Raw genomic sequence first — 14,310 nt, forward strand, 5'->3', positions numbered from 1 at the left:
ACAGTGCTCTGCACACAGTAAGTGCTCAATAAATATGATTGAATGAATGAATACTATTATTACTGTAATAATTGTGGTATTTGTTAAATACTATGTGTCCAGCACTGTTCTAAATGCTGGGGTCGATACAAGTTAATCATGTCAGACACAGTCCATGTCCCACATAAAGCTCACAGTCTAAACAGGAGGGCGATCAGAGATCTAATCTTCATTTAACAGAGGAAGAAACCGAGGCACAGAGAAATCAAGTGACTTGTTCAAGGTCACTGCTACTACTGTTACTACTTCCTGAGCGTTTAAGGGATGTGGAAGTACCAAGGTGGCAGTAAGAGGGTGGGGAGATGAGTGGTTAATCGGGGAAGGCTTCCTGGAGGAGTTGAGGACTGGTCTCCAGATAGAATCACCGTGTTGTTTTCTGGTTTCAGGTTGTTGCCTTTTGTGACGTGGATGAAAAGAAGATAGCGAAGGGATGGTACACCTATGAGGACTGCCAGGTTTGCGACCTCTCTCTCAGATCCCCTCCGCGGTCTGGGGTGGGGGTGGGGAAGATGACCACCAGATCCCCCCCACCCATCCAGCACTGGGTGAAAAGGGAAGGGAAAAACAGTTCTCCAGGCTCTTCAGGTCTCTCACTGTCTGGTACAGCTCTGCCAATCCCCAAGAAATGCCCCCAAGGGAGCCCTGGTTACCAAGGCCCTGTCTTGGCAATTTATTTTTTTCTTCTTTTTTTTTTTTTAATGGCATTTGTTAAGCACTTACTATGTCCCACCAGGCACTGTTCTAAGCACTGAGATAGATACAAGTTAATCAAGTTGGACACAGTCCAAGTCCCACATGGGGCTCTCAGTGTTTAGAACAGTGCTTTGCACATAGTAAGTGCTTAATAAATGCCATTTAACAAAATTCCCATTTTACAGATGAGATAACTGAGGCACAGAGAAGCCAGGATTAGAACTGGGTCCTTCTAACTCCCAGGCCCATGTTCTATCCACTGGGCCACGCTACTTCCCTCTCCACCAACCCAGATCCTTCCCACCCTCACATTCCATTCGTTTCCTCATCTCCTTCCTCTTGGCCCTTTGCCTAATATCCCCTATACCTTGAGCTCACTTTGGACAGGAAATGCGTCCATTTACTGTTATAGCATATTCTCCCAACCACCTAGTACAGTGCTTTCCATATGGTAAGCGCTCAGTAAATACTGTTGAATGAATGAATGAACTGGCAATCTCAGCTGAAATCCTTCAGTAGTGTCCTCCCTACCACCTTTCTCTACATTTTAGCCTTCTCAGCCCTCAGTGAGTTAGCTGGAAGATAGGAGAGAGAGAGAGAGAGATTGATTGTCACCCTCTCCCAATGCACTGGTATGCTGAAAATGTTTTTCCCTTTTGCTATTACTGCCAGCAAGCACCTACCTGTATTAGGGAACAGGACAGATGATCATGAACTGAATTCTCCTCCTGGATTTGTTTCCTACAGGAGAGACCCAAACCCAAGATACCAATACAGCATTTCAAAGACGCCAAGCCTCCTTTCGTGATCTGTGTTAAGTTGGTAAGTAGGCATAATTCTTTGACTGCTCAGCACGGGATATGCAGGCTGTCCTGGTGGTTGGAAGTGATGTCGAGGGCAATTTGGGGACATCTAAGAAGCCAACCCAATCCCTATAGTGTGTTGCATAATTCTGCAGCCACCAGGCAGAAAAACTCGAGACCACTATGTCCATGATGTGACTGAATTCTGAGGGGCTCCAAACAGGAAATAAGTGGAGGGGGAGCAGTGGGGTTTGTCAGAAATAGCCCCCTGCCTGGAGCGGAAAGTAACTCTGAAGGTTGACTAATAATTGTGGTATTTGTTAAGCACTTAGGAGATATGCCAAGCACTGTACTAAGCATAGGGTAGAGACAGAATAATCAGGTCTCACATGGGGCTCATGGAGTAGGAGGAAGAACAGGTATCGAATCCCCATTTGGCAGATGAGGCACACAGAAATTATGTGACTTACCCAGGATCACCCAGCAGTAAGTGGTGGAGCTGGGATTAGAACCCAGGACCTCTGACTCTCAAGACTGTGCTGTTACCATGAAGCTACGCTGCTTGAAATGTAGGTAGCCAGAGCCCCCAACTTTGGGTATTGGTGGGACATCCGGATAGAGCCATCCTGAAGGCAAGAGGAATTGTGAGATGGCAGAGCCGGGGCCTGGGAGGTCAGGGCCAGAATTGTAGATTTGGTGCTGTCGAGGGAAGGTTTTTATAGGATAGAAGATTTGTGGCTGTCTTTGAACGCGAATGGGAAGAAGCCGGTGGAAAGTTAATAGTTGAAGATGGTGGTTGGGGGAATAAGAAGAAGGGCACAAGTGTTTTAATAAGGTGCAGAGTCAGTCAGTCAATCATATTTATTGAGCGATTACTGTGTGCAGAGTATTATATTAAGCATTTGGGAGAGGACAATAAAACAGATGCTTTCCCTTTAGAGGGATGGCACCAGAAGTAGAGGTGGAGGAGGTAGATTTTGAAAGGAGGTGGGTGATCTCCTCTTAAAGGATGCCAGAGATGATGGGCAGATTGGAGGCCTGAAGTGCTGGGGAGATGAGAGAGATTTGAGGGAGTTCGCCTGCTGGTTTCAATTTTGTCGAGTGGTCATCATGCCAGAGTGGCAAGTCAGAAATAATTGGTGCGGACAGTGGGCATGGGAGTCAATAAGGGAGGAGCGGGTAGTGCTGCTGAGCAGAGGAAAGGGCAGAGGTATGGCAGGGGAGAATGAGTGTGAGGTGGATGAGGGTGGCGTGATGCCTGGATTTCCAGCAAAATGGTTAGAAGAATCATACCGTGGACATGATCCAGGCTGTGATTGTAGCAATTTGTGGTTTAAGATCAACAGAGGGATAGGGGGAGGGAGTTGAATTCAAAGGAGAGGGCATAAATTTGTGCATCCCGAGAGAAGAGGAGATGGGGTAAGGGGAGAAAATGGCACGTGATGGCCTGGGATCAGCGGAGAGGGTTGAGAGATTGGACAGTTGGGGGACAGGGTGGTTTTGTGGGGAGGGAATGTGAAGGAATTAAGGCACATGAGGAGGCTGCGGTTGGATAGTGGGACTTAATAGTTGGTGAGGTTAGAGATTTCACAGTGATTACAGGTGACGAGGTAGAGCATTTGGCCAAGTGGGTGCGTCATGGGCAGGGAATGTGTCTGTTCTGTTGTTATACTGTATTCTCCCAAGAGCTTAGCACAGCGCCCTGTACTAAGTGCTCAATAAATACGATTGATCCACTGACTGACTGGTAGGTGAGGCGGGGTGGAGCCATAGGTCAGCGGAGTTGAGGAGCTAGAGGAAAAGTCTATCGTTCAATCACTGGTATTTACTGAGAGCTTGCTGTGTGCGGAGCACTGTTCTAAGTGCTCAGGAAAGTACAGTACTAGCAGAGTTGGTGGACATTCCCTGCCCACGACAAGCTCACAGTCTACAGGTGAGTTTACAGTCTAAGGAAAGTCATTGAGAATATCCACCTAGATACTGAAGTTCCTGAGAATCAGCATGGGGATGGAGAAGGAGAGAAAGAATGTGATGAAGGCATCCAAATGGTTGAAGTAATTGAAGTGGATGTTTGAGAAGGATAACCGGCGGTGTCAAAAGAGGAGAAAGAGAAGGAGGGACTGGAGGATGGCGGGGAAACAGTATTGAGGGGGCAAGGGGCAGGCCAACCTCCTCCCCCTTTCCCAAGGAGTTTAGGGAGGAGAGATGATGAAGCCACCCTTCATCATCTAGGGCACAGGCTAGAGATTTTTGATTGCAATTATACAACGTACTTGCTGCCCAAATGATGTCTTCAGGGCTGTGGGTCAGAAGACCCGCTAGCTAGTCCTCAGAGCTGAATTTTGATCACAAAGCCTGGTACGTGGGGCAAAGATATCTCCATCATCCGCATCTGAGCCGACTGCAGCCAGAGGTCACTCCTATCCCCCTCTCTTGTCCCTGAAGTGGCTCTCCTGGATCTGCTCCTTTGGACGTAGTCATATTTTTCCAAACATTCTCCAGAGTCGCTTTTGGCCGAGATCATTTGTCCCAAGTGGCTCTCGTGTTTCTTTATTTCTTGTTTACTTATTGTTCATGGCAGAGTGGGAAATTGGACCGGGATCCCAGCCATCCTGGTCTCCGTTCATCCCACCTCTTTCCCCAGGCAGGGTTTCGGCCTTTTGGTTCTGGTCTCTCTTTCCCTGGGCTTCTCAGCCTCCTCCCCCCGAGTTCAGGTCATTAATTCATTCAATCGCTTATTGTGCGCAATGTACTGTACTAGGTGCTTGGGAGAGTCCAATACAACTATAAACAGACACATCCCCTGCTCACAATGAGCTTACCGTCTAGAGGGGGAGACAGATATGAATATAAATAAATATATTACAGATATGGATATAGGCACAGGGAGGCCGGGAAGCAGGGGATGAATAAACGAAGCAAGTTAGAGTGATGCAGAAGGGAGTGGAAGAGGAAAGAAGGGCTTAGTTAGGGAAGGCCTCTTGGAGGAGATGTACCCTCAGTAAGGCTTTGAAGCAGGAGGAAAGTAATTGTCTTTCGGTCATGAGGAGGGAGAGAGGGAGTTCCAAGACAGAGGCAGGAAGTGGATGAGAGGTCAGCGGCGAGAGAGATGAAATCAAGGTACAGTGAGCAGGTTAGGGCTAGGGGAGTGAAGTGTGTGGGCTGGGTTGGAGTAGGAGAGTAGCGCGGTGGGATGGGGGGGCCAAGAGGGCTTTAAAGCTGATGATAAGGAGTTTCTGGTGGATGCAGAGATGGATGGGCAACCACTGGAGGTTCTCGTGGAGTGGGGAAACACAACCTGAACAATTACCTTGAACTGGGGCTTCCTGGGAGCCTAATCAGCCCGGATCCCAAAGCTCCCTGCCCCGGGCTTGGCCAGGAGCACGACTGCCATGCTTCCCCTCTCCTGTTTCCATCCTGCCAGGGCTCGGGAGACTTGCCCCCATTGGATCTAGCCCCCGGAGAGGAGGAATTCACAGCTTCTTCCAAGTGTGGTTTTCTCGGTTAGAAAGCCAGTTTCCCAAAAGGGCAGGCCCAGATGGAGCCATCATTTCTCTCAGTTAGGAAGCTCCGGCCAGCAGAAATCTGCTGAGAAAGCCAAATGGGAGAATTCCCCGTGCAGCAACCAATTATTAAAAACACACCTCGTTCTTCCAGAGGTGGGTGACAGGGGGCATTTCTCACTCAGTCTCTGCGCTGGGCCTTAACGCAGGTTCCGGTCCAGTTTAAGTGCTTCAGTCAATCAGTATTATTTATTGAGCACTTATTGTGTGCAAAGCTCTGTACTAAGCACTTGGGAGAGAATAATATACTTGGGAGGGTAGAAATAATATCCTTGGGAGAGTAGAAGCAGTGTCACTCAGTGGTAAGAGCCTGGGCTTGGGAGCCAGAGGTTGTGGGTTCTAATCCCGCCTCCACCACTTGTCTGCTGGGTGACTTTGGGCAAGTCACTTAACTTCTCTGGGCCTCAGTTACCTCATCTGGAAAATGGGGATTAAGACTGTGAGCCCCACCTGGGACAACCTGATTACCTTGTATCTACCCCAGTGCTTAGTACAGTGCTTGGCACATAGTGAGCACTTAAATACCATCATTATTATAACATAACAGAGTTGGTTGTTACGTTCCCTGCCCACGAAGAGAAGCAGCATGGCTAGTGGAAAGAGCACGGACTTGGGAGTTAGAGGACTTGGGTTCTAATCCCAGCTATGCCAATTGCTTGCTGTATGACTTTCTGTAAGTCACTTTACTTCCCTCGGCCTCAGTTTCCTCAACTCTAAAATGGGGATTCAATGCCTTCTCCCTTCTACTTAAGACTGTGAGTCCCCATGTGGGACAGGGACTGTCTGACCTGATTAACTTGTACCTACCCCCAGCACTTAGAACAGTGTCTTGATGCATAGTGAGCGCTTAACAAGTACCATCAAACGAAACGAGTTTATAGTCTAGAGGGGTCCCGAGGGACCACTGGTGGAGTTTGAGGAAAGTGGGAGCTGGGGGTTTCGTTGGGATCTTTCCGCTGAGACCATTTCTCATGGACAGGTAGGGTCGGGGGCTTTGTGGAAGGTAGTTGCTCTAAGCGAAGCCAGAGTCACAGGGCTGCCTATGTCAGAACCACCATGAAGCAGCATGGACTGGTGGATAGAGCCCGGCCCTGAGAGTCAGAAGATCATGGGTTCTAATCCCGACTCCACCACCCGTCTGCTGTGTGCCCTCGGCCGAGTAGCTTCACTTCTCTGGGCCTCGGTTACCTCACCTGTAAAATGGGGATTGAGATGGTGAGTCCCAAATGGGACAGGGACTGTGCCCAACCCAATTTGCTATATCCACCCCAGCGCTCAGTACAGTTCCTGGCACCTAGTAAGCGCTTTGCAAATACCATTATTATTATTCTCTTTATTTATTATTAATAATGATTACCACTCCCCTGGGACTTGGTGGGATGAAGTCCTCAGGAAATCCTGAAAGTAAGAAATCTGCCTGGAGGCAGAGGGAGGAGCCATGGACTGCCTAGCAGAGCCAGCCTAGAATGCTCAAACTTAACATCGATTTCATAGAAGGACTCCTAGCCAAGCCCGGGAACAGAACAAGCTGGGTAATAAATCCCATTGCAGATCTCGAGCACATGTTCGTGGATGAGAGCCCAGATTGGACTGCCACATTCCAACGTGGGAGATCTCTTTGGGTTATGACCTGGGGCCAGACCATCCTACAGGGCCAAGATTTGCCCACTTTTATTCCAGGAGCCTTCCCTTCTGACCTGCTTGCTCTGGTCACGGGGAGATTCAGCCACAGCCCAGAAGGTTTTTTTTAAATGGTATTTCTTCAGCACTTACTAGGTGCCAAGCACTGTTCTAAGCACTGGGGTAGATAATAATGATGACATTTGTTAAGCACTTACTATGTGCCAAGCACTGTTCTAAGTGCTGGGGTAGATACAAGGTAATCACTTTGCCCCACATGGGGCTCTCAGTCTTCATCCCCATTTTACAGATGAGTTAACTGAGGCACAGAGAAGTTAAGTGACTTGCCCAAAGTCACTTAACCCATGATTAGAACCCATGACCTCTGACTCCCAAGTAGATGCAAGCTAATCCCGTGGAACACAGTCCATGTCCCACGCGGGGTTCACAGTCTTCATCTCCATTTTACAGAGGAGGGAACTGAGGCACTGAGAAGTGAAGTGACTTGCCCAAGGTCACGCAGCAGACAAGTGGCAGAGCTGAGATTAGAACCCAGGTCCTTCTGACTCCCAGGCCTCAGCTCTATCCACTAGTTGTCCTGCCTCTTCTGTCCTCCTCTCCACCTCAGGGAAGTCAGGGATTGGGGGCTGGAGAAGGAGTACCCTTCTCAAGCTGGGCAGGGCAAAGGGACCTAGATCTCTCTCCCAGGGGCTTCTAGGAATGCTGCCTGGCCAGGCATCTAATTAGGAGGTAATCGGGACTCTTATTCTGGGTGTGACTTACCAACTCACAACTCAGTGCGGTACAACAGAAGCCGAAAGCTGCAGGAAGCATACTCTCTAACAGGGGAAACAGACAGGAAAGTATTTACAGAGTAATCAAAAATTACCGAATGCAAACCACAAAGAAACACATGCTGAGGATGGCCATAAATAGATATGTAAATTGAAGAGGAGGAGGCTGTCTGCCCAAAACACTGAGGGGACGTAAGCATCAGCCTCACCATTACAGGGTGGCTTTCTCCTCCCAGAGGCCTTCCCTGATTAGCTCCCCTTAACTGCCACTTAAGCAGTTCCATAACACGTATCTCCCAGGATATTCCCTGAGGACTTGGGCATGCATACCCACCTGGTAGCACTTTTTAAGAAATGGTATTCATTAAGCACTTACTATGTGCCAGGCGCTGTTCAAAGCGCTGTGGCAGATCCAAGCTAATCAGGTTGGACCCTGTCCCACATGGGGCTCACAGTCTTATCCCTCGTTTGACAGATGTGGTAACGGAGGCCCAGAGAAGTGAAGTGATTTGCCCAAGATCACAAAGCGGGGAATGTGTCTGCTATATTGTAGGCTCCCAAGCATGTAGTACAGTGTTCTGCACAAAGTAAGCCTTCAATAAATGCAATTGACTGACAAGTGGCAGTGTCAAGTTTAGAACCCAGATCCTTCTGACACCCAGGCCTGTGTGCTATCCTTTAGGGCCATACTGCTTCCCCTACCTGTAATTTAAACCCCTCACCCTCTTCCAGCAGAGTTTGAGGGCCTTGGGCATTTTACTTTGCAGAAACCTGGAAAGCCAATTGTTTTCCTCTCCCAAAGCGCCCCCTCACCCACCTGCCAATTTCCACTCCCTCCCACCCAGCTCCCTGATCCTCCCAGCAGCCAGGAGTACATTTTAGGAGATCACCCACCCTTTCTGCCACCTCAAAAATCAATCAATCAACAGTATTTGTAGAGCACTTACTCTGTGGGAGAATATAATAGAATCAGTAGTTAAAATCCCTGACTTCCAGGAGTGTGCATTTTAGCAGGAGGAGACGGACTGAAATACATATTTCAGGCAGGGAGAAGTAACAGAGGGAAAAAATAGGTTCAGAAGTGGAGTGAGGGATGGGAGTGAAGTCTCAAGTGCTTTAGCAATGTGGCAGTGTGGAGACAAACAGGGTTGGGGGGAAACCAGAAGTTAGCCAGGGAAGGCTTCCTGGAGGAGATGTAATTATTAGTAGGGCATGAGGCTGATGGCGAGAGAGATGAGAGTGAGGTCCAGTGAAAAGGTTGGCTTGGGAGGAAATGATGCATGCAAGCTGGAGTGTACAGGGAACAGAGCCGGGATAAGAAGTGGGCAGAGAGCTGATTGAGTGCCTTAAAGCTGATGGCGAGGCGTTTCTTTCAATATGTGTATGGATGGGCATCCATTGGAGATATTTGAGGAGTTGGGAGGAGGCACAAAATGCTTTTGTTCATTTTTTTTTTTTTAATAATCTGGACAGCACAGTATGGGCTGAAGCGGGGAGAGGCTGGAGGCAGGGAGGTCAACGAAGAGACTGTTGTAGTAGTAGAGACCAGATATGACAAGGACTTGGGCCAGTGTGGTGGCGGTTTGGGTGGAGAGGAAGGATTGGGTTGTGGAGATGATATGAAGAAAGAACTGGCAGGATTTGGTGATGGACTGAATATGGGCACAGAGGGATAGCTCACAGGCCTGCGTTCTAATCTTGACACTGCCACTTGTCAGTCAGTTGCATTTATTGAGCGCTTACTGTGTGCAGAACACTGTACTAAGTGCATGGGAGACTGCGATATAACGGACACATTCCTTGATAATAATAATAATAATAATGATGGCATTTATTAAGCGCTTACTATGGGCAAAGCACTGTTCTAAGTGCTGGGGAGGTTACAAGGTGATCAGGTTGCCCCACGGGGGGCTCACAGTCTTAACCCCCATTTTACAGATGAGGTAACTGAGGCCCAGAGAAGTTAAGTAACTTGCCCAAGTTCACACAGCTGACAGTTGGCGGAGCCAGGATTTGAACCCATGACCTCTGACTCCACAGCCCGTGCTCTTTCCATTGAGCCACGCCGCTTCTCATGAAGCTGTGTGATCTTAGGCAAGTCACTTCACTTCTCTGGGCCTCAGTTACCTCATCTGTCAAACAGGGATTAAGACTGTGTCAGATTCCAGGATGGCTTGGAATTACTATTCCTGAGAGACCACCCTGTTGCCTCAGCTTGGTTGAGGGACCGCCCTTCAGCTTCGGGGAAAGCAGGTAGCATTCTCACTGGGGTCAATCGATTCATTCATTCATTCAATCGTATTTATTGAGCGCTTACTGTGTGCAGAGCACTGTACTAAGCGCTTGTATCAAGCGCTCAGCAGCTCAGCCTACTGGATAGAGCATGGGCCTGGGAGTCAGAAGGTTGTGGGTTCTAATCTCAGCTCTGCCACTTGTCTGCTGGGTGACCTTGGGCAAGTCATTCCACTTCCCTGGACTTCAGTTACCTCATCTGCAAAATGGGGATTGAGACTGGGAGCCCCATGTGGCACAAGAACTGTGTCCAACCCGATTTGTTTGTATCCATGCCAGCGATTAGTACAGTGCCTGACACACAGTAAGCGCTTAACAAATACCACAATTTATTATTATTACAGAGTAATAATAATAATGGCATTTATTAAGCGCTTACTATGTGCAAAGCACTGTTCTAAGCGCTGGGGAGGTTACAAGGTGATCAGGTTGTCCCAAGGGGGGCTCACAGTCTTCATCCCCATTTTACAGATGAGGTAACTGAGGCACAGAGAAGTGAAGGGATTTGCCCAAAGTCACACAGCTGACAATTGGCGGAGCTGGGATTTGAACCCATGACTCTGACTCCAAAGCCCGGGCTCTTTCCACTGAACCTCGCTGCTTCTCCGAGCTTGGAAGAATACACCACAGCAGAGTTGGTAAACACAGTCCCTGTCTGCAAGGAGCTCACAGTCTACAGGGGGAGAATTAGGAATAAAGGAAATGATCGAGTATTAGGGTCCCATCTGGACAGGCTCAGTGACTCTGGACTAGCGAACTGGGGCTAGGGTGAACCTTCCTGCCCAGGAGGTGAGAATGGGGAACAGAAGTTGCCTTGGTAAAGTCAGTAGCCCCACAGGCTCCTTCTGGTTCTCTGCAGGTTTCCTGGGGTGGAGGGCAATCAGGACGAGTTTGGTCATGTGATGTAACCCCCAGGTCTCTTCCCCTCCCAGGACCTGACCGGAGGAGAGTTTGAGGACAACCTGAAGACACTGCGCCTGCAGGAAGGACTGGATTACCACCATTTCAGCTGAGAGTCGCCAGGGGCTACTGGTCAGTCAGCCGGAGTCTCCGCGGGATCCACCCTAGAGGTCATTCGCTGAAAACAAATGAGGCTCTGTTATCACCAATCTCTGAGAGAGGGAGAGAAGAAAGGAGGCATCGAGAAATGAGCAGGCCACAGATTAATTAGCCCAATCTATTGCAGGGCTGCTAGGACTGGTTTTGATTGCTTGGTCAGCTGATTAGCGATTGGCTGGTAGGGCTCTCCGGGGCAGAACGATCCCTGTGGGGATTGGGGTTTTGGGGACAGGGGGATTCTAAAGTCCCTTGGAAGCCGGCTTTTTGGAGGGGATTCCTGGGACCTTCCTTCTGAACTGGCCAAAAGAGCAATCTGTTAATATTGATTGAGCACTTAGTGTGTGCAGAGCACTGCTCTAAGCAGTTTGGAGGCTGCTTAGTCTAACTGGGGAGACTGACAATAAAATAAATCATAGGGAAAGCAGAAGATACGACTGTGTAATTTTTTTTTAAATGGTATGTGTTAAGCGCTTACTATATGCCAGGCACTGTTCTGAGCACTGGGGTAGATTTGAGATAATTGGTTTGGACACAGTCCCTGTGCTACATAGGGCTCCCAGTCTTAATCCCCATTTTACAGATGAGAGAAGTGAGACATAGAGAAGTTGATATAGTAGACAAGCGGCGGAGCCAGGAGTAGAATGCAGGTCCTCGGACTCCCAGGCACGTGCTCTGCCGCACCACTGTTTGAAGGTATTCTGTCAATTTGGATGGGCATCCATTTGAGGTGTTTGAGGAATTGGGAGGCAGGTACAGAATTGCTTTTTTCATTTTTTTGGAAAAATGGTCTGGGCAATACAGCATGCCCAGCATTTGGAAGCGGGTAAGGCTGGAGGCAGGGAGGTCAACAAGGAGACTGTTGCAGTAGTCGAGATGGGACATGAGAAGAAGTCAGGCCAGTGAGCAGGTGAATGCCTTGCAGCTGATGGTGAGAAGTATCTGCTTGATTTGGGATCTAGATGGACACCCATTTGAGGTTTTTGAGGAGTGGGAAGACATATGCAGAACAGACTTTTAGAAAAATGGGGGCAATAGAGTGAAGCATGGACTGGAGTTGGGAGAGACTGAAGGCAGAGAGGTCAATGAGGAAGCTGAAGCAGTAGTCAAGATGGAATGGTAGCAGTTTGGATCTGTCAGTGGTATTTATTGAGTGCTTACTATGTGGAGAGCACTGTATTAAGCTTGGGAGAGTGCAGTGTAGCACAGTTAGTAGACACATTCCCTGCCCATAGTGAGCTGACAGTCTAGAAAGGGACGGATTTTAGAAATGTGACAGTAGAACCAATAGGATATGCTGACAGAATGAAAATGTCAGTTGAATGAGAGAAATGAGTCAAGGATGAGTCTATGGTTACAGGCTTGTGAGGCAGGGAGGATGGTGGCGGTGTCTGCAGTGATCAGAAAGTTGGTGGTAGCACAAGATATGGGTAGAAGACGAGGAGTTGTTTTTGGGGCATGTTAAATTAGAGGTGTCAGGGGGCCATCCAAGTAGAGATGTCCTGAAGGCAGGAGACTGCAGAGAAAGAGAAAGGTTGGGGCTTGGAGATGTGAGTTTGGAATCATCAGCAGAGGTGGAAGTTGAAGCCAGGGGGGTGAATGAGCTTTCCAAGGGAGTGTTGGAGAATAGGAGGGGACTCAGAACTGAGCCTTAAGGGAGGCAGAGGAGAAGCCTGCCAAAGAGACTGCAAATGAGCGGCCAAAGTAATAGGAGGAGAGCCAGGAGAGGACAGGGTCAGTGAAGCCGTTTGAATAATGTTTCCAGGAGAAGGGAACAGTGAACAGCGTTGAAGACAATTGAGAGTTGGAGGATTAGGATGGAGTAAAGGCCAGTGGATTTGGGAAGATCATCGGTGACCTTTGAGAGGGCAGTTTCAGTGGAATGAAGTTCGCAGAAGCCAGACTGGAGAGAGTGAAGGAGAGAATTGGAGGAGAGGAAGTGGAGGCAGCAGTTGTAGATGACTTGCTCAAGGAGTTTGGTGGAGAAGTAAGAGGGAATTGTGGTGATAACTGGAGGAAGCCATGGGGTCAAGGGAGAGATTTTTAGTATAAGGGAGACCTGAGGATGTTTGAAAAACATGTTTTTCAAACATGAGGATGTTTGAAAAAGCAGTGGCAAAGAAGCCATTGGAGAATAGCAGTCAGAGAGGGAAGAAGGGAATGGAACAAGTATTTTAATAAGGTGTGAAAGGATGGAGTCAGAGGAGCAGGTGATGGGGATAGATTTTGAAAAGATCTCTTGTGAGATAGCAGGTAAAGATGAGAGAATTAATGAAGAGGTTGAGGGAAGGTGGGTGGATCAGAGAGGTAAGTTGAGATTTGGGGGAGTTCTGTAGCCTGCCAGAATCTGCCTTCCTGTCTCAGGTTTTTTTTGTGTGTTTTTTTTAATGGTATTTGTTAAGTAATTACTATGTGCCAGACATTGTACTAAGCGCTGGGGTAGATACAAGCTAAACCGAATGGACACAGTCTTAGTCCCCATTTGACAGGTGAGGTGACTGAGGCCCAGGGAAGTGAAGTGACTTGCCCATGGTCACACAGCAGGCAAGTGGAAGAGCTGGGATTTCAACCAAGGTCCTTCTGACTCCCAGGCCCATGCTCTCTCAGGCCACACTGCTTCTCTTCTGGGCTCCATTTCCGATCCAGACTCCCAGGGTCATACCTCTGCTTACAGAGCAGCCCTCAGGGCCAGGAAATTTCTAAACACGGACCACCTCAAATTTAAGTTTCTCAGGAAAGAAACAGATAAAAGATTAACATCGAATCGAGTAGTTCCCCTTGGGCGGATCACAATTCCCAAGTCTGACAAAGAGGCTAAAGCCAGGTAAAGTGAAGTAACTTGACGTAGCAGATAGAGCCCCGGCCTGGGAGTCAGAGGACTTGGGTCCTCATCCCGGCTCTGCCGCTTGCCTGCTATCTGACCTTAGTCAAGTCATTTGACTTCTCTGTGCCTCAGTTTCCTCATCTCTTAAAATGGGGATAAAATATCCGTCCTCCCTCTTTCTTAGAATGTGAGCCTCATGTTGGACAGCAGAGAGTGTGTCTGACCTGCTTTGTACTGTGCCCACCCCAGCGTTTAGTACAGTGCCCGGCACATGGTGAAGGGTTAAATATCACAGTTACTATTGTACTGTACTGTACTATTGTTACTATTGCAGGAGGGGCAGGGCCCAGGTGGTGGCCGCAGATTTGGGGGAGTTTTGTAGCCATCCAGAATCTGCCTTCCTGTCATCATCAGTCGTATTTATTGAGCGCTTACTATGTGCAGAGCACTGTACTAAGCGCTTGGGAAGTACAAATTGGCAACATATAGAGACAGTCCCTACCCAACAGTGGGCTCACTGTCTGTTTTTTTTTTTTTTTAATGGCATTTGTTAAGTAATTACTATGTGCCAGGCATTGTGCTAAGCACTGGGGTAGATACAAGCTAAACAGGTTGGACACAGTCCA

At 48.4% G+C, this 14,310-nt stretch overlaps 1 protein-coding gene across 3 annotated transcripts in view; it reads left to right on the plus strand.

Annotated features, from left to right (window-relative positions):
* B3GNTL1 (UDP-GlcNAc:betaGal beta-1,3-N-acetylglucosaminyltransferase like 1) overlaps window positions 1–14,310 on the plus strand; it is a 256,114-nt gene that overhangs the window by 240,796 nt on the left and 1,008 nt on the right. Inside the window, exons 7-9 of one of the 3 annotated variants that reach the window (XM_038757407.1) lie at window positions 426–494; window positions 1,480–1,554; window positions 10,737–10,836. In XM_038757407.1, coding sequence (XP_038613335.1) covers window positions 426–494; window positions 1,480–1,554; window positions 10,737–10,817 — 225 coding nt within the window. In that variant the 3' untranslated portion in view covers window positions 10,818–10,836. Of the gene's footprint in view, window positions 1–425; window positions 495–1,479; window positions 1,555–10,736; window positions 11,291–14,310 lie in introns of those variants that run through there. The other 2 variants (XM_038757408.1, XR_005454210.1) reach the window with 2 other exon arrangements.

The sequence above is a fragment of the Tachyglossus aculeatus genome, chromosome 15, assembly GCF_015852505.1.
Source record: "Tachyglossus aculeatus isolate mTacAcu1 chromosome 15, mTacAcu1.pri, whole genome shotgun sequence".
Lineage (NCBI taxonomy): Eukaryota > Metazoa > Chordata > Mammalia > Monotremata > Tachyglossidae > Tachyglossus > Tachyglossus aculeatus.